This window comes from Poromitra crassiceps, assembly GCF_964638095.1.
Source record: "Poromitra crassiceps genome assembly, chromosome: 9".
Lineage (NCBI taxonomy): Eukaryota > Metazoa > Chordata > Actinopteri > Beryciformes > Melamphaidae > Poromitra > Poromitra crassiceps.
Genome location: NC_139630.1, coordinates 49675959 through 49703443, shown reverse-complemented (window position 1 = coordinate 49703443; position 27485 = coordinate 49675959). Strand labels below are relative to the sequence as shown.

Sequence of the window (27485 nt, the reverse complement as noted above, 5' to 3'; positions counted from 1 at the left end):
AGAGAGAGAGAGAGATGGAGAGGGAGAGGGAGGGAGGGAGGGAGAGAGAGAGAGAGAGAGAGAGTGTAGTTTTTCCATTTTCTTTTTTGCTGTTAATTGTTGTGTGGTGGACCAACACATGGATGATATATTGATCGCTACGTCATTATTTACATCCAAAACAAGAAAAAAAAAACAATCCAGGCGGAACTTCCGGTAAGTGTAACGGAAGTAGGTACGTGGCCGCTTCAGCTGACATTCTGCATGATGGCGACAGAGGTTCAGAGCGGCGACCTCGACAATGGCACTTCTAGCCGGCTCGAAGTCTCCATCGACGGCCTCACCCTCAGCCCAGACCCGGAGGGCGAGCAGGGACAGGCGGCCGAGCCGGACCCAGAGCCCGTGGGACCCGAGCCCGGCGAGCAGGGTGCCGCCGCGGGCGAAGAGGATGAAGGGGAGGCAGGCGAGACTGCCAAAACCACGATAGAGAGGAAATGGGGCTTTGCTTTGCAAGAGCTTTATGGAATGGCCCTGAAATTTTTTAAAGGTATTTTATATTGGCGATCACCATAAAGGCTTACCGCAGACGGCTAACGTTAGATGGGATTGAACGTTACGTTATATTATGAGATAAATCGCTCGCTAGCTGAGGTTGGGCTAGCTAGCTAGTTTGTTAGCTGCTGTCACCGCTCCTGTTGTCAGTCTGTGAGCCGCAGCATTAGCTGCTAGCCAATAATGCTAACAAGCTGCGAGCAGGCTGTCTAAAGCTAAATCAATGCTTTGATGACTCCAGTTAGCCACACATATTCACGATCAAGTATCCGCACGGCTGCTTGCTTTGGCTGTGGCCTGAGCGGAGTGAGCGCATATTCACCCAGACTGTTGGCTGTGCACTCAGGGTTTAGCCAGGGTATCTTGACATCTCATGAGTCAGTAAGTCATGCGACTGCTCCACATAGTTAGTAATCTATGAAGCTCCCCTTCCTGAATGGGACTCGGTGATTTGTTTGGGAAATTTACGATGACAGACACACAATCCCAATCCGCTGCCATTCATTGCCCCGTTGGCTGCGACTGAAGGGGGTGTGCATGTAACTCATTAGACACAGAGTTCCTGACACCACAGTTCCTGCTCTAGCTGTAGTCAAGTTAACTTTAGTTCCTTGGAGAAATTTGCACACAAGGTTTCCAGTGCTCTCTCAGGCTGGCGTAGTTACTACTCGCCTGTGTTTTACAACCTAATTGCCCCCTGTCTACACTACTCCATGCTTCTACTGCTCTTGGCAGAAAATCAAAGAAAAAGTGCAAGTGGATCGCTTCTTTTTCTGAACCGCATGCATACAATCCAGGAGGCCATTCCACCTGGAAAGACTGAGCTAACAGCATCACTAAAGATTTTCTATTCACATACTTCAGTCATACAATTTTGCATGCTGTGCATTCAGTAGACAGCTTGAAGAATGTATGCTACTGCAGTAGTACATGACTGTATTTGAGTTTGAGTTATTTTCATCTCACTGTCTGTCTCATTGGACAGTGAAGTCCAGGTCACATGTAGCAATTACTCTGATCTAAACCTACTAGCTTGTCAGCCTTACTCGAGGAAGTTTCCTAAATTACAATCATGCCTTTCTTGCCCCACCTTTACCGGTTGAGGAAATGCTAAGTAATTCTGCAACAGAAGGTGTACTCAACGGTCACTTTGCAAATACAAATGTAGAAGTTCATGAGCCATTTTGCACATTGGCCATTTTTATTGTTTTTATTATAAGAGCAGAGTACTTCAGATGACATGAGACTATGCAAACAGGTTCTGCAGCTGGTTGCCTCCCTACGCTAATACTAATCTGTGCATTGTATTTGTAGCTGACCAGGGTTTGGCCGTATGCCTTGGGGTGTATCGTCATATCTTGCCACACATCCAATCTAGTTTGAATAGAGGCTTCACTCTGGGCTAAGTGATGTTGACATGTTGATTGCTGTTAAATGTAATGCTTGTGTGTGGAGGCATAGAGTGTCTGGCTTGCTTCAAAGAGCACAAGAAAGTTACATTATGAAACTGTATATGCTGTTAATGTGGCAGCTTCCACACATTGTACAAAAGAAGGATGTAGGCTAGGATATAACTAAGCATAGCATTCACTAGAATTCCCACTGCATAAACTCTTTCACTGGCACAATTGAATGCAAAGTATTCCATGTTCCTGTTCGCAGATAAAGATGGAAAGGCCTTCCACCCGACCTACGAGGAGAAGCTTCGGCTGGTGGCTCTGCACAAACAGGTGTTGCTGGGCCCTTACAACCCGGACGCCTCGCCAGAGGTGGGATTCTTTGATGTCCTGGGCAACGACCGCAGGTAACCTGAGCTCTCTGCGTGTGACCTTTGAACTCTGGCAGGCCATCCAGCCAATACACTCCGCTGTGTTTCAGTAAACAGGAGACGGCGCAGAGCTTTCTCTCTCTTGCTCTGTCCCTTAGCTCTCTCACTCTCACATTCAGTCCATTTCAGGGACATCTGTTATTCCTGCTCATTAATTTTCATTTATAAAAGTTTAACTTTGTGCACAACTCAAAATTGTTTTTTTTTATGGAAAATTGGTTGTGATTTGCTCAAATCGTCACATTTACACTGATTTTCTGTAATGTTCTGGGATTCATTAAAAGCTAAAACAGATTTTGATCATTCTGTTAGGTACATGTATGACTGCTTCAGACATAATTTCCCCTTGTTTTTATCATATTCTTTTTGGGGGAGGGAGTCCACAAACACTTTGACCACTGTGTCCAGCTGCGTCTCTTGTCTATCCTCACCCCCCGCCTCATCCTGTGTGTAGGAAAGAGTGGGCCGCTCTGGGGAACCTGGAGAAGGAGGATGCCATGGTGGAGTTTGTGAAGCTACTCAACAAGTGCTGTAACCTCTTCGCTCCCTACGTCACCTCGCACAAGATCGAGAAGGAGGAGCAGGAGAGGAAACGGTAAGGTGTCCAGCTTCAGTTCCGCTGAAGAAGATGCCTAAAAAAACTGTCTAAAAGTTAAAAAAACAACCTTGTGTTCAGTTTGTCCTATATGCAACTGGCAAAGCAGGATTTCTTCTGGGTGGATAGGGTTATATCTGGCGCTATTATATTTCCTCGTTTGTGTTTCTTGAAAGATGGACAGTTGTGTTACTGTGACGCTTTTCACAAAACATAGGAAAGTATTTTACGGATATATTTTACCCCGCGTCGTTTTCATCCCTCATTTGGTTCTGTGTTGCTCTCCAGGAAAGAGGAGGAGGAGCGCCGCCTGCTGGAGGAAGAGGAGAGGGAGCGGCAAAGGCAGGAAGAGGAGAGACAGAGGCGTGAGGAGGAGGAGCGGCTGAGAAGGGAGGAAGAGGAAAGGAGGCAGGCAGAGGAGGAGAGGCTACGGGTTGAGCAGCAGAAGTACGTGTGTGTGTATGTGTGTGTGTGTGTGTGTTATGTGTTTGTTATGTGTTTATGCATTGGTGAAGGCCAGCTATAACCCCAGTATGACAGCTACGCTCTTTTTCTTAAAGGAAAACGGTGCCGCTTTTCAAACAGCTTTCTATCAGGACAACATTTTTAGTATATGCAGATGAACAATGTTGACCTTCCCTTCATGTTGCCTGCACCAAGAACCAAGAGCTCCCTGTTCATCTGCTGGCAGAAACTCTGCCTCCCGCCAGCTGGTGAGGCTCGTCCGTGGATGTGCGCATAGAAAAATTAGTAAATATAATCTGTAGCTGGAATAACCGCCCCGCGAGCCCTCGCAGCTTCAAGATCAGCTCTCTTCCTCGATTCGAGGAAGTCGAGCAAATCCTGAAGCCGTGCCCCAGAGACACAAAGAACATTGATAACAGCTGTTGTTGTGTTTGACACTATATCCCAATTCCAGATAGATAGAGATAAGGTTCAAAAGTGGCAAATGTAATGTGATTCATTGTTGATTCCCCCTCTCAGTGGCAGAGCTGCGCCTCTTCAGTGTCTTGCTCGAGGGCACTTCAGAACCTGGGTCCTCCAGAACCATCGCCCGACTCACACCACCCCAACTGTCTGTTTTCTGTCTACAACCCTCTTCCCCTTCTCCCCATTTCCACCTTCACCAACTCCATGCCCCTCTTCTGTTCCCCAGACAACAGATCATGGCGGCGCTGAATGCCCAGACATCGGTGCAGTTCCAGCAGTACGCTGCCCAGCAGTACCCCAACAGCCCGGAGCAGCAGCTGGGCCTCATCCGTCAGCTGCAGGAGCAGCACTACCAGCAGTACATGCAGCAGCTCTACCAGGTCCAACTGGCCCAGCAACAGGTAGGGGCGCATTGACAGACAGAGTGATAGACCATGATGCAAGTACGGTTGCACTGCACAATTTATCGCATAACGCGATTTTCATCCATCATGGTTTTGATTGATCTCCCTGGCTTTGGTTTGCAACATCTTGAGTCGGTGCCCTCTCCCTGTCGCCCCAGGCGGCCTTACAGAAGCAGCAGGAGGATGCGGTGGTGCAGGCCACCCTGGAGGCCAGCAGCTGCAGCAGCAGCGAACCCACCTCGGCAGCAACAGCATCGCTGTGTGCAGCGTCGCCCCCCTCTGGTGAGGAGGCTCCTACCGTCAATGGAGGCCAGTCAGATTCCTACTCGGAGAGCATGGACCGGGAGGCTGAGCCCGAGCCTGCAGAAGAGGTCTCAGAGAACGGACCTTTACTAGGTTGGTGGGCCATAGATGGATGGGTCTCACTAAACACACGCACACACGCGCACCCACACACACACACACACACACACACACGCGTGCACACACACTGACTGTTAACTTCGCCCACAAAGAGTCTGCATTATGCGCAGCTATTGGGTGCAGACGAGGGGGAGAAAACTCTGTCACACAAACAAAGCTTTGTACCAAACCAGAAACTCTATCCTTATCTGCTGTGTCCTTGGTGATATGACCTGCAGGGCAGGGAGGAGATGAGGGGGGACAAGTCATACATGATAGTCTCTCTCCAGCCTGCTGGCTGCTTTAGGTATTGTCCGTCCTGTTTGTGCTTACAGGCGACTGAGCGCTCATACCAGAAATAAACAAGGCCCTGGCTTGATTCCAGACCACAAACAAGCATCCTTCACCCAACTAAAATGTGCTGTGACTGCTCATTCTGAATGTGATGTGAAACAGCAAGAGGATCGATGATAGAAAAGATAAGATTAATGTCCGATTGCAAAAGGAAAATCTTTCCTGCATGCACACACGCAGGCACACCCAGCATAGACAGACGGCATACTTGGCCTGCTAGTCTACATAGCATAACTCATGCTGTTCTGACATTTAAAGTCCATGTGTAAGAAATCAATTATCTTTTGTCTGTGTAAGAAATCAGTTATTTTCTGTGATGAAATTTCATAATGTATCGTTTATTTTCCTATCCAGTTAGGAACCCTCTCAGCATCATAAATATTTGTATCTTTAATTCGTAATATTTTAATTATTGTATTTTCTTTTCAATCTCAACCATTGTTCTTGCTGTGAAGACCCAGTTTCCCCTCAGAGATCAATTCAATGAAGTTCATCTTGAGCTCAAAGTATTAATCTAGAAAATGAAACCTCTCCTAACAGCAGACTCCCCGCCGGTGATAGCTGCTCCCTCCATGTGGACGCGGCCGCAGATCAAGGACTTCAAGGAGAAGATCCGGCAGGACGCCGACAGTGTGATCACGGTGGGCCGCGGCGAGGTGGTGACGGTGCGCGTGCCCACCCACGAGGAGGGGTCCTACCTGTTCTGGGAGTTCGCCACAGACTACTACGACATCGGCTTCGGGGTCTTCTTCGAGTGGACAGACGCCGCCTCTGCCTCGGTCAGCGTGCACGTGTCCGAGTCCAGCGACGAGGACGAGGATGATGAAGGTGAGGCGTGGGTGGGAAGCATGTATGAGTGACCGGTAAAGATCTTCTATGCATCTTTTGCTATTTATCAACTTGTACTTTGCACAGTGGCAAAGCCTAGGTCAAATCAGTAACAACTTGAGGGATCAGGCGCGCTCACCAAACCTGACTCTGTTGACTTTTGAAAATGAACCACTCTCTCATTGGTGCTACAACCTGTCAGTCATTCAGTTGTTTCCCCCTCAAAACTGCACTGCACTCTACACAACCTGACAAAGATGGGGCGTCATCACACGCATAAAGATGAAGGATCACACACTAACACATTCTGTCATTCAATTTTTCTTCTTCTTATTCATCCAGAACAGTTCACTAAATACAGTTACACCTAAAAAAAAAAAAAATCAATGTTCTGTTTCTTGCTTTATGGTACAGACGTTACAGTACAGTAGTTTACATTTACATCACGTTGCAAATGTATTTTGAAGTGAAATTAACAAGAGTAACATTGACTTCTTCCACATACAGTCATTTGTAATTTTATACTGTACACGTGGACTGTTCCAGGCAGTGGTGGTGTTAAGAGTGACTTATTTCCTGGTTCTTTTTCTTCCTCCTTGGAACTAAATTCCTATTGCCTGTTGCCAGTAAACATGTGTTTCCTGTTGGGTGGTTGTTGTTGTTGTTGTTTTTTTTGGGGGGGGGGGGGGGTTCACATTGGACCATATGACTAGAGTCGTTGTTGAGGCCGAGTGTCCCCCCCCCCCCTGTAGATTTAGATTGGGTTTGGAATCAGTTGTCTTGGCTTCTACCCTTGGAACAGTTGTTCCGCTCTGAATGTACTGTACACCACACCTAGTCCTGCACGCATGTAGTATGCCAATCTGGTATTGAGCAACTTGGTATCCTGGTGAAATTTTGTGTGCGCCACCTGCACTTGGCAAACAAATAAAAAGGCAAGTCTGATGTGGTTTAGTTTAGTTTAGTTTATTAGGATCCACATTAGCCGCAGCACGATATTCTATCGTGGTCACGATGGTATAATGGTGTTGGATGTGTTGTCCAGTGGCTCAGTGCTTCATGGGTTAGGCTTTGTTAGGATAATGATAGCAGTGCACTGAGATAGTCAAGTTGGTTTATTCGCCTGCTCCGTGCCTCTCTCTACTGGCTTACTATCAAACCCTGCCACAGCTTTCTCTCCTGTTTCTCTTTTACTCTGCATCCCTCGCTATAATAATAATAATAATAATAATAATAATAATAATAATAATATATAATAATAATGATATAGCCATTTGAAAAGGTGAGACTCATTGGTCACTGCGTTGTCCTCTCCTTCTTTCCTCCATTGACTTGATGTATGGTTGTTTTTCGCCCACCCTCAGGTGACGCCCCTAACGAGGAGGAGAAGGCCAAGAAGGAGGCGGGCAAGCCTCAGGTGGATGAGATCGTGCCGGTGTACCGGCGGGACTGTCATGAGGAGGTGTACGCCGGCAGCCACCAGTACCCCGGCCGCGGGGTCTACCTGCTCAAGTTCGACAACTCCTATTCGCTCTGGCGCTCCAAGAGTGTTTACTACAGAGTCTACTACACCAGATAAGCCTGAACACAGACACCGGGGGAGGGGAGCCAACGAGTGTGTATGTGTGTGTAAGTATGTGTGGGGTGGGGGTGTGTGTGTGTCTGTGCGCGCGCTCGCGTGCGCAACGGCAGCCTGTGTGTGCGACGGAGAAAGTGACACCAGACCTATTCTGGATAGAACCACCAGAGGGCGACAAAGACACGTCTAGAGCTCTAATTTGGAGATTGGACTTCTATATATATATGTGTGTGTGTGTGTGTGTGTGTGGATGTGTGTCCCAGGATACACCCATGCTAGAGCCTCTCACTGAGCCCTTGGAAGGAGCGTGTGTATTCCTGTAGTGTACTCAGCACCTGTCCTTGCTGCGCTCACATAGAGACCAAACTGTACGACTTTGTCCTCATATTGTATTTGACGACCTTTCACCCCGGGCCCCTCTGTCGCCCTGGCCCTTACTGTCCCACGTGGCCTTCCGGCTGCTTCTGCCCCAAGTGGTGCTTTCTTAAACCTCGAGCTGAGACCTGGCCAGTCCAGGTTTCCAGACGGTCGGGTGGTAACCGTGTCCCACGAGAACACAGGTACTCCAATGTTGAAAATCAAATCTTGTAGATGCACTACAGAACACTATGCCTTGGTTCCACAGAGGCGGTGGGCCTCAGAGTCACACACACTCACACACACATAAGAATCCCCAGTGTACACACAAAGCGAGTCGCCCCCTCTAGTGGTAAAACAGTAGTCCCACACTCTCTTCCCTACCCCCCAGCAGATCTGAGAGGATTGCGTTGGTGGAAGCAGTGCGTTTCTTCACCTCACACTGCACCGAAGCAGTCTATTCATCGCCCTCATTGGTTGATGCGATCCTCAGATCGGCATAAGTGCACCAGGAGTAGGTTATAGGATTCTTTGGGGGAATTTGAGTCTACTGACTTGAGCTTATGAAGGACGGACAAAGAAGACATTTTACACTTGAGGGTGGGCAAAATCGGTCGGGGGTGGAAGGCAGCGAGTACACAATAACATGCACATGGGAAAGTATGGTTGAGGGCCTTCCGGTCCTGCAAAGTCAAGCATCTCTGTATGGGATCCAGCGTAAGAGAAATGAGATTGTGTCTAAAAACAAAGCATTTAATAAATATTTATTATTCCCCCTTTCTCTTAGGATATATATCATTTTTGTGTCCGTGTGATGCTGTTTCAGTTTTTCATCTCCAAGCTGTTGCCTCAGTGCTTCTTTGGGGGGGCTACGTCCCCTCCACTCTTCCATGTTTACCTTTCCCACATGATGACTTCGACAGTCTAGAGAGGATGACTGCATCTGTACATCTCTTGCTCATCAGGTCATATCACAAAACAGTCAAGGAAAAGAAGCTAGTATTGGGACAGATGTCACGTTAATGTTGATCACTCTGTGCTATGTCTCATTTGGAGATGCTACGTTGAGTTATTATGACACAATTCAAAACTAACAACTGAAAATTAATTTTCCCTGTTTCTTGGGTTCGTGTCACTGTTACATACATGTTACATGTTTCGACAGTGCTCAGAAATAGAAAATCCATAAGCCAAAATACACAGTATTTCTGTACATTTCTTTCTTCGTGATATGAATCGACTGAATCGGTCATCTCAAATGTTGTTGTGGGAAAACGGACGATGTAGACTCATCCTGGTGTCTTGGGTGATGTGGTTGCTGCTTACTAATCTCAGTTGTTGTGACATCCAAGTGAATATAAAAGCTTTTGAAGTTTCATTATTTCTTTGCCACCATTTAGTTGTGTTCTGTTGTTTCACCTCGCATTGCATTTGCATGCTTTGTGCTTCACTTGTCTTAAACCTACCACCTAGGTGCATTGTCAGCAATTCTGTATGACCTGTGTTCTATCTACTTGTGAAAGATGGTTGCTGAATCGGGAATCATTGTTTTTTTTTAGCTTGGTCCCTGTTCAGTGGGTATCGGATATATTTTGTTTCACTTTATCACACAGATTGAGCTGAGAATAACTTGCATCTAATCCCCAAACAAATTAATCGTCTAGTGTCCTTTTCCGAGTGTCAGTTGGTCAAAGCATATGAATCTGAAGTAGGTGCTGCTTCTTATCCATACAATGAATTGTGTAACAAAATGTCACTACCTATGGTATAGCCAAGCCATTAAGTTCAAGAAATACCCAATATGTTCTGGTGTGTAATGTTAATTTGTCTGAAGTAATACCGCTCACCTAATGGTGTTGAGATGACTTGTTCAAGCCTTGTATGTAAATAATTCTATAAATGAGTTTATGTATGGGTTTTTAGATGTGGGAGAGAAGGCCATGGGTTTGAGAATCAGTGCACTGTAAAGTATGGTGAATGAGATATATATGTACATTTTACCCCAAATGAAAGTCCAAAACTCTTCACAAGTGTAAAAGTGAAAGACTCTATCGACAGAAAAGCTCATCTTTTTGTATTGCTTTGTTTGACTTGTTTGGATCTCGTATGAGTTGGAAGATCTTTTTTGGGCATATATTTAATCTTGATTAAACTTATGTTCATCTCTAGTACTGGACAGTTTGCCTCTTTATTAAACATTTTCATTCTTTGAATTTCTCACAGTTCCAGGGTTTATTCTGAAGTGTATCGTTTGTGCCTTTTGAAGTTTCATCAGATCATCACCTTCTCCACCTCGACCGAACATCAGAGGACAATTGCAGTTGACTTCATAATATGGGCTCCTGGGTTGAACCTTGACCTCACAGAGCGGGACGCCTCTTTCATTTCAGTTTGCTGAGAAGAAACGGCAGATTGAAATTTAGACAGGAAGTGGCAACATTGGGATGTGTGAGTGTGAAGCCACTAAAGACTTCCTTGGAACAACACAACAGCCTTGGCCTGTCGTTTCCCCCCTCGCTGGCGGCGAATGTTCTGTCATCCACACGCTGTTTTCCTGTTGGGCACATTTTGTGCTGAAGGCAGGAAAAAGTGAGGATGTTGCTCATATTCAGAAGACAATCGCCGTTGTCTGTCATGTGTTTCAAGAGTGCATGTGGGAGGCATCAGCCGTCCAGAGGACAGCTGCATCAGCTCTAAGTTCCACTGTACTGTTGAGTAACTTCCCAACTGTTGTCACAGAGAGCATATGGAATTTGAAGATCTCCAGTTGTGGAATGAGAAAACACTGGCAGTGGAAATGGGGTCACTTCCAAGAAATATATTAAATGCCACATGCAGCACGCATGCATAGTGCAGGAGCGTGACAGGCAGCTTTTCAAGTTGCTGTGTTCACAATAATACACCAGGGGGCATAATATGTTCATTCCAGTGACACGTTTTGCCAACTGGACATTGTCAGCCATTCAAAAGAGTGGCACTGCACTTGTGCTGGGACACCACTGATGCTGTCTGGAATTCAAAGAGCAATGGGAGGAATGCTGGACGGTGGGCACTGGACACTGGCCCTGGACAAACATGCCTTGGACACGCACACATGATAAATCAGAGACAAGTGTTCACACAATGTTGTCCAGGATCTATTTTAAAGGGCATGAGTTCATTGACAGGGCAGAGTAGGCCTTAACAGTGCTCGCCTCCTCTGTGGCAGGCCGCTGGATTATTGAAATAAACTACCATTACAAAACAGATAGTCCCTGACCGACCGCACAACAGCTCATTTAAATATCAATGCGCTAAACGAAAATCACTACCCACACTGGCTGGCTAATTATGTGTCGCGCGCATGTTCGCGCGCTTAGTGTTGGAAAAAATTGCTTGGCGGAAGAATACTGAGTAACATCATTATCATTCCTCCATCGTTCCTCGTGCTTCAACGACGTTTTTGCGTCAAAATCATAGGAAAACACGACCTTTCGTGGCTCATTATGACCTCAGACCAGACTTCAACATTAAAAAGGTACGTTAACGTTATGTTATTGCAGAAACCTTTTCACTTCAATAAGAAACTAACGTTATAGCTAAATATTGAGGTTTCGCCCGGCCTAAGCGGCCTGTCAGAATATGTTGCTGTTGACTTAACCTAACTAGGTGGGGAGGAAACAATGTAGATTTTAAACCTATGAACAAAATACTAGCGTTAGTCTTGTTGGGTGTAAAATATAAGTGCAATTAAACTACTTAACGTTAGTTTATTGGGAACTCCACTCTGGTAAATCTTTTCTCGAAATAAAGAAGAAAACGGGTGCAGTAGTAGAGATAAATCCAGTCCTGGTTTTCCGCCATGCCGATCCACTTACTGCAAAGGGAAGCAGGTAACTTGCTGCTCTAATCCCTTCCAACTGAACTGGCTCCGGTTCCAGTTGCTACAGGTGGTTGTAGTTGTTTCCGGGTTTTTACTTGTACTTTCCCCCACTTTTCCTTCAGTTGTGTTTTTTCCCTTTCCTTCCAGCCTGCACACTCTCTGGTTGAATTTGAATAGACTTTGCGAGGCAACGTCTCCAGTATACAGCACAAAACTCCATGCTTTGAAAAACCAAAATATGGCGGGATGGAAGGATTATACAGCCTCGGGAACAATAGCAGCATCGGAAAAGGAGTGCGACTTGGATTGGATTGAAAGCCGTAAGGTTGTGAGCGTACTTTGAAGTGTTTTCGTTCCCGCTGGAGTCTATTATTATTAAAGAAATATGCCCTTCCACCAGAGGAGCGTTGAGCCGCGGCGTGTCGCGAGGTTGTCGGCGAGAGATGGCTGGATCCCCGTGGACGACACCGGGAGACGCAAATTGCGAAGAGCCGTTTTATTCTCGGATCTGGATGAGGTTAGCTGTCATACAATGACCAGCATAATTCACCAACTTTCCGACCTTTCTCGACATGCCAGCGACATCTTCCTGGGGATTGAGGTGGAGGCAGGGCTGGTGTTCAGAAGATCCTGCAGGATTCAAGGACGCCTGGACACTCTGCAGACTGAGATCAGCAAGTTCGAGCCCAAGAAGGTCCAAATCCGTAAGTTTTGCAGCGCTGCTGCTGGTCTCACTTGCTGGTGTTCAGAGATGCCCATAAACTTTAGAGCAAATGATGTAGGCTATTATTGCCTGCCTTACCATGTCAAAGAAAGCCAGGTCGAGATCGTTATTCCTTGCGAAAAATAACTATAACGTTATTTTAGAAGGATAACATTACTCTTCAAACGTCACAGCAAAACTGCAATTCACTATATGAATAGGAATATTAACTTTACAGTGATATCATACCACGGGAGTCACTCATTATAAAGCATTGGTGCCACAGAGTGATTGGCAGGATACAGGATTTATTGAATAACCTTACCACAAACACATTAGTCCCCCCACGTGGTTAGCAATATTCTAGTTATTTTTTTCACCTGGGAAGGCAAATGATTTGTTGTGTATCTGTTACTGGCAGTTGTTTGTTTTTTGGGTCATCACTGTTTGGGTCATCACTGTCCAATCACAACAACAAGGTCAATATGCTGTGGCGAGATGTTGGGCAGATCCAAGGTGGTAGTCATGTTGTCGGATGAATGAAAGGGGAGGGAGTGACCAGTGGCTCCCAAACACATGGCCGCTGTTTGTCTTGGATTTAGACGTATGTTAATGCGGCCGTTGAGTCCTGTCAGGAATGATGGATTCCCCCTCGATGCTCAGACCATCTGTGTCTGGAGCTTCAAAGGACACACTGAGAGATCACAGGGACCTCTTTCTCCATCTCTACTTGCCTTTTTTATGCTTGTAAATGAAGTTTGTCCTCTCAAAGATCAATGGAAAAATCAATGCGCTTGTTTGCTTTGCTGACTTTTGTTGTTTTTCCATTGTTTGTGTTCTCGTCCTGTAAAGCTGCCTCCTGTAGCCTCACACACAGCAGTTACGTATTAACCCAGACTTTGACTCATACCATGGCGACTGTGCCAGCTAAAGATGGAGAGATAGGCCCAGGCCTGTCATTTTGTCTGTTCTGGTGTATCTGCTTGATATGGGCTGACTGAGCACAGTCAAACCGGTTGCTTCCTATTTAATTAATAGATTGCTTTGTGTTTATGTTTACAAATAGTTAAGTGATCACATGTCTCTGTTGGCTCCTTTCTTTATCTCCTCAATGTTGTTGCAAAGTAGGATGGGAAGACCAGCTCAAATTCCACTGAGCAACGATCAAGAGGGTTAAACCTCACGACAAAAGAGTCTGATTTATTGCTTTTTGGTTCCTTTGCTGTCCTTCCGCCTATCTTTTCAACCTCTTGAGTCTTGTTCCCTCCCTTGACTTTGGCTATGACTCACACACAGACACACACACACACACACACACACACACACACACACACACACACACACGCGCGCGCATGCACGCATACTGCTCACATGGTTACAGGGAAATGATAAGCCAAGCAGACAGGTCCCAGACACAAGCGAACGTGATGTATGATGAGCAATAGATGTAACACACACCCACCCACACATACACACACACACACACACACACACACACACACACACACACACACACACACACACACACACACACACACACACACACACACACACACACACACACACACATTCCATCAAGCTGTGTTGGGGGGGGTCACTATATGGCAGCTAACAGACATTTACTAATCCCCTGTGCTGTGCTATGACATGGCACAGCACATCTAAAATGACCCAATATATCCTGGTTGGGAGTTCCTGTCGGTTAGGTCCTTTGCAGCAGGCAGTCAATCAGCCAGTCAGTCAATCAGCCAGTCAGTCAGTCAGTCAGTCAGTCCGTGAGTGAGTGAGTGGAGGCCAGCAGCTGAAGACAAGGTGTGAGAGAGTCTGGAATGTGGTGTGTAATGTGGGAGCGATTTGTAGCCCCAAGGCCAGCAGTGGGCGTACAGAAGCACTGCTTTCACATTCATTACAACACAAACATGTGTGCTATGCAGGTGTTTCTGCACACACACACACACACACACACACACACACACACACACACACACACACACACGACTCTGTATATGAAACCAGCTTTGCGCACAGCTCGTTACAACGTAGCGAGGGAGGCGTGTATTTGAACGTGTCATGATACAGAACAGCTTATGGAGTAGTTTTGAATGAGCTATTTGAATGAAAGTTAATGTTTAACACACATGACTCCCAGTCACACAGAGCACACACAGAAATATCAAGTCATGGTCATAACAAAGCACCTCACTGCCAGGTCCAGTACTACTGTGTATAGCAGGGATACTCAACTTGCTTTGCCCGGGGGCCACTTTTGCAAAATAATAAACAAACATTAATATTATTTTTTCTGTAGCAGATTGTAGGTTTTTTGGGGTGTCAGCCGGGTGTTAGTCTGACAATTTTGAGCACACACAGGATAGGTATTGGCCTGTAAGGATAGTTAGTTAGTTAGGTTAAGTTAACATACATACATGCCTGCCTGGGCAGCGAGCAGGTGGCGAATGCGATATTTGACAATTTAGCAGGAGCTCAGTCAAACTTTAACATTTGTTTTAATTGTGAATTAGAAAATGGTCAGGGGGCCACTCTGCACCCTATCGCGGGCTGCACCTGGTCCCCGGGCCGCAAGTTGAGTATCACTGGTCTATAGGATCCCAAATGCTTAATGAGTCCTCATGTTAACTTTGCTATGGGATAGTAGTGGCTAGCTAACCCAAATGAGTGACGTCATAGATCATTCTGTAATGGATAGTTAGCTGGTAAAATGCTACATGTGTCTGGTCAGCCCGTAGTGTTCTTCTTCTGTGGCTCAGCTGAGGAAGGTCTTTGACTGAAACGTTCGTTGCTGCTGCCCAGGTGTATGAGGTAAATAAATCAACAAGAAAGACATTTGGAGTGCTGGCTTTTTCTCTTTTTCATATCTCGTGCTTGCCCTGCACCCAGTGAGTTTTTAAATATTTTCGAGTGTGCTTGCAACCTGACTTTCAGCTGTGTCTGGTCAGCCCGTAGTGTTCGTCTTCTGTGGCTCAGATGTGTCTGGTCAGTCCGTAGTGTTCTTCTTCTGTGGGTCAGATGTGTCTGGTCAGTCCGTAGTGTTCTTCTTCTGTCGGTCAGGCTCCATACTCTAACCCTCAGCTCACAGACGGATCACATTACTGAGGGGCAAGAGAATGGCAACAAGAGGGGGCCCAAGCTGCTAGGGGACTGACATTGAGGAAAGGACGTGTGTGTGTGTGTGTGTGTGTGTGTGTGTGTGTGTGTGTGTGCGCGCACTTGTGTGTGTGCTTGTGTGTGTGTGTGTGCATGCTCATGACGTGTGTGTGTGTGCCTATCTATTGTCTTTCTGCCTGTCTACTGATGTAGTTAAAAGAAGGGTTGTGGGCAGATTGAAGTAGCACATTATGGACAAGATGGACAACTGCGATTGACTCTACATGTCTGGGTGTATGTTTGCTCCTGTGCTTGTTTTGGGCCTCAGTCAATACTAAGTCATTGTTAGTCCGACTCCATTCCTACTGAAGGGCTGGTACCAGGGCAGGGGTCAGGGGTCATTCTGTCCGGCCTCAGAGGGGAACACCTGACACTCAAGCCCTTTTCCCACATGCGCTTTGTACCGCAAAATGACCGGTACGTGGTCTAATGCCTGCATGTGAGAAAGGCACCGTGCCGGTATAAGCGCGACCCCGTCGTCGCGGAGATTTCACCACTTTCCAGCCTGTCAGAAGAGCGGTATGCGCTTTAGCGGATACTAGTGAGAAACGGGTGCAGTCATTTTCCGCGACACTCTCATGGGCGAGGTGTACACACGTTGCTTAATGTTCCAGCGGGCATAATCTAATCATTCGCGCACATTAAAGCAAACTGGCGAAATGATCTTGTGATAATAAGAGCAGTAGCCTATGTCAGCTTCATGTGTGGGTGTGCTGTGCTGATTTTCCCCTCTCCTCTCTGCTCGCTCTCTGGCCACAGTCCGTCCTCCTCCTTCAGTCACAGCCCGACAGGGCAAATGCATGAAGCGAAAGTGGAAGTATTTTGCTTACGTTGCCGACAGCGAAGGCAAGCCCGGACACATCAAATGAAGCCAGTCTGTAAAAAGTGCTTCAACGCGATGCAGGTGAACGGATAAACAAGCAAACTTATTTCACCATTCAGAGTTTTGCCGACACGTCACTCCCCCACTCGCTCTGCAGTGCCGCCCCCCCCCCCGCCCACCCCCACATACAGGCAATTTCGCTGATAGATTCCCACATGCGCGAGCCGAAGTGTGAAGGGAAATGTCCGATATTGACTTACAGGTAATTTTCCGGTACGCATGTGGGAAAAGGGCTTCAGAGTCAAGAGTTTAAATAAAGTCTAGTTTGGCTACTGCAGGCTAACAGGGCTCATCACAGCCATGGGTGGCTAATACTGAAGGTCGCTGCTGCCGCACCCCGAGGCCTGACCTGTTACCAACAGACAGACAGCTGAGACTGGGACAGGGAAACTCAATAGAAACACAAACACTGGAAATAACTAGAGACCGTCTTATCATAGGATCACACCAGCCCGCGCCCCGAATGTGGGCCTGGGGAGTAAAGTGTAGATAGATAGATAGATACTTTATTGATCCTTTGCAGGAAATTCATGTGTCACATGTGTGTGTGTGTGTGTGTGTGTGTGTGTGTGTGTGTGTGGGGGGGGCATTGCTCAGATCACACCCATTTTCGACCCCAGCCTTGATGTCAACTCCACACCTGTAAAGTTTCATGACTGCATCTTGCACGGTTTTGACGCTAGCCTATCACGGTGACATAATCTGTCAACACAGACAGAGAAACACCTGGCAGAGTACTCAATACCGCTTCTAGGTGCCTCCCACACAAACACACACACACACACACACACACACACACACACACACACACACACACACACACACACACACACACACACACACACACACACACAGACTTAGTTACAGGGTGAAAACAATAGCAGCCCCAATGTTGCGGCTGGTAAAAAACAAGTCAAGATTCTATGCAGTCCCATGGCACATTCATGGCAATGACTTCTATTTAACGATTCTGCTCAATAAATGAGGGCAAACATAGTGATTATGTGAAGTCTTGTGCATCATGTTGATGTTATAGACAATCTGAATGTGACTCTTGAAGACCATGGCACTTTATAACAGCGGAAAACAGGACCACCATTCACATTTCTCCCTCAGAATCAGCTTCTTGAATTGATGGGTTACCTCTTTCAAGTTGACGTATCGCTCCTTGAGCCTTGACCTATAACAATTTGAACTTTTACTTTAAAGTGAACTGTGCCTTTAACTATATGTTACCTGCTATTAGCTCCCCTCTGCCAAATATAGCACTAGTTTGAATAGGGAGTGTGATATTTTAATGTGGAAAAGTAGGTCGAACAGCAGTGAAGGACTGAAGGTTAATTGAGACAGTTAGGGACTCCCTGTCACATATATTAAAGCCACCAGTTACATACTGCTGTGAGGCTCTGAAGACACGGAAAAAGACAATCTGGGGTGGACACACCACAGTCCATTCTTCTCTCTCTCTCTCTCTCTCTCTCTCTCTCTCTCACACACACACACATTGCATTCCTCCCTCTATCCCTCTCAGATATTTATAGATGTCTTTGCGCGTCCATCTTTCATCTGTAGCACACTATCATGTTGAGTGTGTGTTACTATGTTCAAGTGCCTTTCAAGGACCTGTTTGTGTGCGTGTGTGTTTGTGCGCGAGTGTGTGTCGATGGACATTTTTGGCCCAGTCTGGCTACACTCCATCAGTTTTTGAACATAAACAGCACTACGCGATAATGATAATGACACTGAACTGCCTAATTGAGATCCAAGTGGAACGAATACAAACAGATACCAAGGCGCAGTCAGGTTCTGGCCAAGCTAATTATTGTTTACAGTTTTCATCACCTTCCTGTCACGTCTGACACACGCACACGCGCACATGCACACACACACACACACACACACACACACACACACACACACACACACACACACACACACACACACACACACACACACACACACACACACACACACACACACACACACACACACGTTTATCCAGACTCAATCCCCCCAGTCATTATTCACTCAGGCCCGCCATGGTCCTCTCCATTCAGCGATAGAAGGCGGTCATTACGCAGCCAGAATCCACAAGTCAGTTCCCACAGGAGGCGTCCAACCAGACGAGCCTGGCCTGGTTCTAGAGGTTGACCCGGTCCCGTGAGATACAATGGTGCACGGGTCAGGAAGGACGGAGAGAAAGTGAGAGAGAGGGAGCTGTAGAATTCTGTAGAAAGTGGACTGGAGGGATGCTGCCATTGAGCAGCGTCTGACTGGGACTCTGTGTGTGTGTGTGTGTGTGTGTGTGTGTGTGACTGTGTACATGCAGCCGCCCTCTCTCACGCCTCCCTACAGTCAGTCTCAGTCAGACCGCCCAGGAGGTAAAGACGCCCTGGCGAGGGCACAGAGAGAGAGAGAGGGCGAGAGAAGAGGGTGAGAGAGAGATCTATGACTGAATGCAACTGTTGTTCCTCAGCTACAACATGTGTTTGAGGAAGTAACTAATCTTCAGCAGGACCACCTTAAGCTTAAATCTCTCTGGTCTTGACTTTTGTATCTGTATGTGTTTTTGTCTTTGCATGTGATGACAGTGTATGTATGTGTATGCATTCCCTCGAGCAGTAAGATACTCATCATCATCACTGAAGTGTGTGAATGAACAGGCTTAAACGACTGTCCTACACTTCTTCCGCTCCCTAAAACTGAATTAGTGATTAATTTGCTCGTGATGCAAGGAGACTGTCAAGTAAAGTTAATAGGAAAGTGGTTAGATTTAGAGTCTTACAAGTGTCTGTGTGTGTGTGTGTGTGTGTGTGTGTGTGTGTGTAGGGCCTAGTTTCAGCAGCAGTGCTTAAGCCTGTGAGAGCTGCTAGATGAACATGGCCCACACATGGAGTATGAGGGTGGGAACGGGAGGCTTCTCACTTTTCTTTAGGTCGTGGAAGTTATGGAAAGTTATGGACTTTTACTTCAGGGCCTTGGTGGGAACATATGGACTCCAGAGGACCTCAACATCCTCATCCAGGTTTCAAACTTCTTGTCCTCCTTAAATGTAAACTAAATAGCTAATTGTTAGACCCTGGTGTATGGCTTGATATCCAGTGCCATACATACAGTAGATCTGGCTCTCTGTCTAGATTCCACCATGGCTGTCCACATGCACACACAGAGGTCAGATGCAGGCCAGGTTGGCAGTTGTGGGTAGTGGGTGCTGCTGGGAAATCCGGCCTTTACCCAGCCAGGGGGGAGATGAGCAAAATGTAATCCCCCTCATGGTGGCCCGTCACTGGGGAAGACAGTAGCCCCCAATCCCCCCCACCCACTTCTCAGCTCTAGGATCTCTCATGTTTGGGTGTTTTCTTTTTGCCTTCTCACGTTCTCATTTACTGCTAGACACTTGTTTGCATTGAAGAATAATACGCATCGTTTTTTTTATTAGATTTATTATAGCATTTTTCATTTTTGGTATGTTGTGTATTATGTCTCAAGTGTGTTTTGCTGCTGGAACAATTGAATTTCCCCCTGGAATAAAAAATACCTTAAACAGAGAAACACAAGCATATACATGCATACATAGAATGATGCATTTGGAGTGCAGTTGAAGAGTTCAGCTCCGGGTCATGGTCCAGATTTTACACAACTATTGTCTTCAAGTCACAATATCACAAATAGCCAGATGTTCAGATCCAATTGTATTTCCTCTGTAAAGCTAAACATGTCGAGCTAAAGCAGCAGCACAGCTCAGGCTAAGTCTGCATGACAACAGATCAGATGGTGCTGGAGAGTGTACTTACTGTAGCTTTATTACTAAAGCCATAAGTCCCAAGACGCTGTGATTTACAGTGAAGGGGCGTTGTTAGGCATGACGTGGACAGACTCACACAGTGAAGAGGCGTGGTTAGGCATGACGTGGACAGACTCACATAGTGAAGGGGCGTTGTTAGGCATGACGTGGACAGACTCACACAGTGAAGGGGCGTGGTTAGGCATGACGTGGACAGACTCACACAGTGAAGGGGCGTGGTTAGGCATGACGTGGACAGACTCACACAGTGAAGGGGCGTGGTTAGGCATGACGTGGACAGACTCACATAGTGAAGGGGCGTGGTTAGGCATGACGTGGACAGACTCACACAGTGAAGGGGCGTGGTTAGGCACGACGCAGACAGACTCACACAGTGAAGAGGCGTTGTTAGGCATGACGTGGACAGACTCACACAGTGAAGGGGCATTGTTAGGCATGACGTGGACAGACTCACATAGTGAAGGGGCGTTGTTAGGCATGACGTGGACAGACTCACACAGTGAAGGGGCGTTGTTAGGCATGACGTGGACAGACTCACACAGTGAAGGGGCGTTGTTAGGCATGACGTGGACAGACTCACACAGTGAAGGGGCATTGTTAGGCATGACGTGGACAGACTCACACAGTGAAGGGGCATTGTTAGCCATGACGTGGACAGACTCACACAGTGAAGGGGTGTTGTTAGGCATGACGTGGACAGACTCACACAGTGAAGGGGTGTTGTTAGGCATGACGTGGACAGACTCACACAGTGAAGGGGTGTTGTTAAGCATGACGTGGACAGACTCACACAGTGAAGGGGTGTTGTTAGGCATGACGTGGACAGACTCACACAGTGAAGGGGTGTTGTTAGGCATGACGTGGACAGACTCACATAGTGAAGGGGCGTGGTTAGGCATGACGTGGACAGACTCACACAGTGAAGGGGCGTTGTTAGGCATGACGTGGACAGACTCACACAGTGAAGGGGTGTTGTTAGGCATGACGTGGACAGACTCACATAGTGAAGGGGCGTGGTTAGGCATGACGTGGACAGACTCACACAGTGAAGGGGCGTTGTTAGGCATGACGTGGACAGACTCACACAGTGAAGGGGCGTGGTTAGGCATGACGTGGACAGACTCACACAGTGAAGGGGCGTGGTTAGGCATGACGTGGACAGACTCACACAGTGAAGGGGTGTTGTTAGGCATGACGTGGACAGACTCACACAGTGAAGGGGCGTGGTTAGGCACGACGCAGACAGACTCACACAGTGAAGGGGCGTGGTTAGGCACGACGCAGACAGACTCACACAGTGAAGGGGCGTGGTTAGGCACGACGCAGACAGACTCACACAGTGAAGGGGCGTGGTTAGGCATGACGTGGACAGACTCACACAGTGAAGAGGCGTTGTTAGGCACGACGCAGACAGACTCACACAGTGAAGGGGCGTGGTTAGGCATGACGTGGACAGACTCACACAGTGAAGGGGCGTGGTTAGGCACGACGCAGACAGACTCACACAGTGAAGGGGCGTGGTTAGGCACGACGCAGACAGACTCACACAGTGAAGGGGTGTTGTTAGGCATGACGTGGACAGACTCACACAGTGAAGAGGCGTGGTTAGGCACGACGTGGACAGACTCACACAGTGAAGGGGTGTTGTTAGGCATGACGTGGACAGACTCACACAGTGAAGGGGCGTTGTTAGGCATGACGTGGACAGACTCACACAGTGAAGGGGCGTTGTTAGGCATGACGTGGACAGACTCACACAGTGAAGGGGCGTTGTTAGGCATGACGTGGACAGACTCACACAGTGAAGGGGCGTTGTTAGGCATGACGTGGACAGACTCACACAGTGAAGGGGCGTTGTTAGGCATGACGTGGACAGACTCACACAGTGAAGGGGCGTTGTTAGGCATGACGTGGACAGACTCACACAGTGAAGGGGCGTTGTTAGGCATGACGTGGACAGACTCACACAGTGAAGGGGCGTTGTTAGGCATGACGTGGACAGACTCACACAGTGAAGGGGCGTTGTTAGGCACGACGTGGACAGCCTCAAACAGTGAAGGGGCGTTGTTAGGCACGACGTGGACAGACTCACACAGTGAAGGGGCGTTGTTAGGCATGACGTGGACAGACTCACACAGTGAAGGGGCGTTGTTAGGCATGACGTGGACAGACTCACACAGTGAAGGGGTGTTGTTAGGCATGACGTGGACAGACTCACACAGTGAAGGGGCGTTGTTAGGCATGACGTGGACAGACTCACACAGTGAAGGGGTGTTGTTAGGCATGACGTGGACAGACTCACACAGTGAAGGGGTGTTGTTAGGCATGACGTGGACAGACTCACACAGTGAAGGGGTGTTGTTAGGCATGACGTGGACAGACTCACACAGTGAAGGGGCGTTGTTAGGCATGACGTGGACAGACTCACACAGTGAAGGGGTGTTGTTAGGCATGACGTGGACAGACTCACACAGTGAAGGGGCGTTGTTAGGCATGACGTGGACAGACTCACACAGTGAAGGGGTGTTGTTAGGCATGACGTGGACAGACTCACACAGTGAAGGGGTGTTGTTAGGCATGACGTGGACAGACTCACACAGTGAAGGGGCGTTGTTAGGCATGACGTGGACAGACTCACACAGTGAAGGGGCGTTGTTAGGCACGACGTGGACAGACTCACACAGTGAAGGGGCGTTGTTAGGCATGACGTGGACAGACTCACACAGTGAAGGGGTGTTGTTAGGCATGACGTGGACAGACTCACACAGTGAAGGGGTGTTGTTAGGCACGACGTGGACAGACTCACACAGTGAAGGGGTGTTGTTAGGCATGACGTGGACAGACTCACACAGTGAAGGGGTGTTAGGCATGACGTGGACAGACTCACACAGTGAAGGGGCGTTGTTAGGCATGACGTGGACAGACTCACACAGTGAAGGGGTGTTGTTAGGCATGACGTGGACAGACTCGCACAGTGAAGGGGCGTTGTTAGGCATGACGTGGACAGACTCACACAGTGAAGAGGCGTTGTTAGGCACGACGTGGACAGACTCACACAGTGAAGGGGTGTTGTTAGGCATGACGTGGACAGACTCACACAGTGAAGGGGTGTTGTTAGGCATGACGTGGACAGACTCACACAGTGAAGGGGTGTTGTTAGGCATGACGTGGACAGACTCACACAGTGAAGGGGTGTTGTTAGGCATGACGTGGACAGGCTCACACAGTGAAGAGGTGTTGTTAGGCATGACGTGGACAGACTCACACAGTGAAGGGGTGTTGTTAGGCATGACGTGGACAGACTCACACAGTGAAGGGGTGTTGTTAGGCATGACGTGGACAGGCTCACACAGTGAAGAGGTGTTGTTAGGCATGACGTGGACAGACTCACACAGTGAAGGGGCGTTGTTAGGCATGACGTGGACAGACTCACACAGTGAAGGGGTGTTGTTAGGCACGACGCAGACAGGCTCACACAGTGAAGGGGCGTTGTTAGGCATGACGTGGACAGACTCACACAGTGAAGAGGTGTTGTTAGGCATGACGTGGACAGACTCACACAGTGAAGGGGTGTTGTTAGGCACGACGCAGACAGGCTCACACAGTGAAGGGGCGTTGTTAGGCATGACGTGGACAGACTCACACAGTGAAGAGGTGTTGTTAGGCATGACGTGGACAGACTCACACAGTGAAGGGGCGTTGTTAGGCACGACGCAGACAGACTCACAGGGCTTATTGCCTTTTTGTTACTTACTACTACATATACCTGGCAAGGTTTCATAAAATAAACACAGCAACAAAAAATACAATCATTTATTGATAACAAATAATTAGGGATGCACCGATATGAAAATTTTGGCCGATGCCGATAACCGATATTAACATTGCTGTTATGGCCGATAACCAATATTTACCGATGTCGATATGATCTTTATAAAACCAAATTTTTATGATCATCACATTTTGTACATACTGAAAAACACATGTTAACACTGAATTTGAAAAAGTTATGCATTTCTTTATTTGCAAAGCCTTTGGAAAAGCCCATAAATCATAGATTTACTGCATTATTTCATATCAATGTGAAGAATTTGGCTGATAATGATAACCGATATTAACATTGCAACATCTGCCCGATACCGATATGACCGATATGTTAAAAAATGACTAACATCGGCCGATACCGATATGATTGCCGATATATCGTGCATCCCTACAAATAATCATTCTTCTGCCAAGCAATGTAGTTCTTCAGCGACATTTAGCAGAATGGTTGCCAAGCAAGCAACACACAGATGCAACAACACAGACACAGTGGGAAAGCATGTTTGGCGCAGTGATACTGATGTATTGCGGTCACAGGTGTGTGTTTATAGAGTACTATGGCTTCGAAAGCAACTCAGCCAATCATATAGGGGTGCACCGATCACGTTTTTTGCCACCGATCACCGATTGCCGATCACCTATGAGAAATATCTGCCCAACCGATCATCGACCGATCACCGATTACCGATTACCGATCACCGATATATATATATATATATATATATATATTTATTTATTTATTTTGTAAGCAGCTATAGCAGTCTATTATAGAACAGTTTCCATTTTACATATAGGCCTACATTTCATGCATCAAATTGAAAGTGCAGCACATTTTCTTTTTTTTCTACATCAATATTTTATATTTTGTAGGCTAAAGGAAACCGCCAACATGATTTTTTGTGTGTGAGATAATTGGAGCACAAGACTGTGTTGAACTAAATGGCTAGTAGTAGTCCAGTTCCCTCAGTTCAGTTTATAAAAGAACAAAAATCATTCCACTTCGGGATTTCCATGTTACCAGTTCAATGCAGTTCAGTTCACTCAACAAAAATACTCCATTTTCCGGGATTTCCCTGTTACACAAGAAAAATAACTTCGACCCAAGTTAACTATTTTATCGATTAAGCTAAAGCGGCTAAAGCTAACCGGAGCTATTAACGTTAGGAGGATACACGCAAATATGGATCAAACACGGACTTAACAGCATGCAAATGCCTCGGTAGGCGGGAGGACTGGAGGTAACTTCTCTCTGCTGAGTCTGCTCTAATCACCAGCTGATTTGTGTGATTCAAAGACGCAAGGGGTGTGTTGACAGTCTGGTGTGGTGTGTGGAGGTGAGTACACTGACGAAAGCAAAGCGTGTGCTTTGCAACACAATGATATAAACGTTAGAGCACAATATGAAAGTTAAACGATAGACATTGAAGACATGAAAATGGGCTGCCTCATGTTTCTCACGTGCAGCGTGATCGGCTATGCAATCGGCGACAATAAAGAAATATCTGCAGCAGCAGATCACATATTTGAGGTCAAAATCGGCCGATACAGATTGCGTGCCGATCGATCGGTGCACCCCTAATAATCAATCAATCAATCAATCAATCAATCAATCAACAATCATTAACTTTTGACTGGGCAAATTAAAGATTTTAAAGATACAACAAAATTCTGTCATCGATCACTCTCCCTTTTTCGCCACAGCGTTCCCTTTCTCCCCTGGTTTTGAAGTATCTTCCTCTCTCCCCTCTCTCTCCTCTCTCTCCTCTCTCTCCTCGCTCTCTCTCTGCTTCTCTCTCTCTTGTTGTTTTGTCATATGGCTTCCAGACCTCTCGTCTCTCGTCTCTGTCCACCCTCTGCACTTTGATGTCAGCCCTCATACTGCCATGCTGACCACAACAAAGACAAGCCCCCTCTCTCTCTCTTTCTCGCTCTCTCCCTCTCTCTCTCCCCCCCCCCCGCTCTCTCTCGCTCTCTCCCTCCCTCTCTTCTTCTCTCTCCCTCTCTCGCTCCCTCTCTTCTTCCCTCTCCCTCCTCTCTCCCTCCTCTCTCTCTCTCTCTCGCTCTCTCTTCTTCTCTCTCCCTCTCTCTCCCTCCTCTCTCTCTCGCTCTCCCTCTAGTTGTCTCCCTTATTCTCTCCCCCAGGTGTATGTGATGTTTGTCAGGTAGGAACATTACGTTCCAGCCTTTTTAGCTCTCTTGTTGTGTGTGATGGTCCTATGAATGAGGTGTGTGTGTACACATACTCCTCGCTTGTCGTTGTGTGTACGTCGAGTGTGTATTCCTATATTGTCTCTGTGTATGTGTGTGTGTGCTTTTGTGTGTATGAACCTCTGTTTTCCATCCTGTGTTTTCAGCACCTCTATGAGCCATAGTCTTTTTTTACAGTTCACTATGTGTTTTTCTCTCACAGTGTTTGGGCGAGTGTATGTTTCCATAGATCGACGGTCACCATTTTAAATCCACATCTGTCCTTTTTAGGCCGCTGTGTGTGTAGCTCAGGCCTCAGGCTTTATCCTCCTGAATTGATGGCATAGAGCTCTGGAGACTTCACTGTTATATTAGATGAGATGAGATGAGATGGAACTGGGTAAAAGGGTCTCTGTACAGCTCTAAAAGAAGGGTTTCAGTTGATGTCCCTCTGGCCAGCAGTTTGCACTTAACATGGGACTCAGTCGTCAGTATGGATGGAATAACACGCTTCATTTCTGTCCTGTGTTTAGCCGCGGGCCGTTCATTCATTTCATAGCCAGCAAAACCAAAACGCAGCTGTCCCTCTGTTCAGGTTAATGAGCTGACTGTTCTCAAGCTACAGCTCAGACAGTGTGTTTTGAAGTAGAAACTAGGGCTAAAGACAAGGCAGTTTGGAACAAAATCTATACCTCATCTGACCTTAATTTATATAGGCATTGCTGCATCAATCCATGCCTACAATTTGTGTCTTTTTTCAGGTATTATTTAATTGTAGGGCTGTGAATCTTCCCTGGCCTCACGATTCGATTACGATTCATCTGTCTTCGATTCCACGATGCATCTCGATACAGATCAAAGTATCTTAGTATCCAAGTATCACATCCTCAATTTTCTATATTATTACTGCACGTTTACTCTTTCATCAATTAATACAAGCAGTCAGATAAATATCAACACCCTTTTTTACTTGTGCTTTAAAATCTGAACGTCAACAACATACATTTAAACATAAATGATTCTGCGATTATCTGTCAACGATCCAATTTGATGCATCGCGACACGCCGATGCATCGATTAAACGATTAATTTTGACACCCCTAATTAATTGACGGCTTTATTGGTCCATTTATAATACAGATGTCAGATAAATAACATCACTAAAACACATATTGCCCAGTTGATATAACATCTTTGCTGTAGTTCTCTGATGGACCTCCAATATGGTTGTTGGTGTGTTTCTGACT

The 27485-nt window shown here is 46.8% G+C and overlaps 2 protein-coding genes across 2 annotated transcripts in view; both read left to right on the top strand.

The window, feature by feature from the left end:
- Window positions 1–212: 212 nt before the first annotated feature.
- acbd3 (acyl-Coenzyme A binding domain containing 3) lies at window positions 213–9976 on the top strand. The gene is made up of 8 exons (XM_083643528.1): window positions 213–526; window positions 2194–2335; window positions 2814–2954; window positions 3243–3401; window positions 4111–4285; window positions 4447–4684; window positions 5585–5872; window positions 7237–9976. Exons 1-8 carry the CDS (start codon window positions 244–246, stop codon window positions 7449–7451), a joined length of 1641 nt encoding a protein of 546 aa, XP_083499654.1. The 5' UTR covers window positions 213–243; the 3' UTR covers window positions 7452–9976.
- A 2079-nt stretch (window positions 9977–12055) lies between these two features.
- nhsl1b (NHS-like 1b) overlaps window positions 12056–27485 on the top strand; it is a gene marked incomplete at its 5' end in the record, with an annotated part of 181063 nt that continues 165633 nt past the window's right edge. Inside the window, one exon of the mRNA XM_083643517.1 lies at window positions 12056–12374. Coding sequence (XP_083499643.1) covers window positions 12056–12374 — 319 coding nt within the window. The remainder of the gene's footprint in view (window positions 12375–27485) is intronic.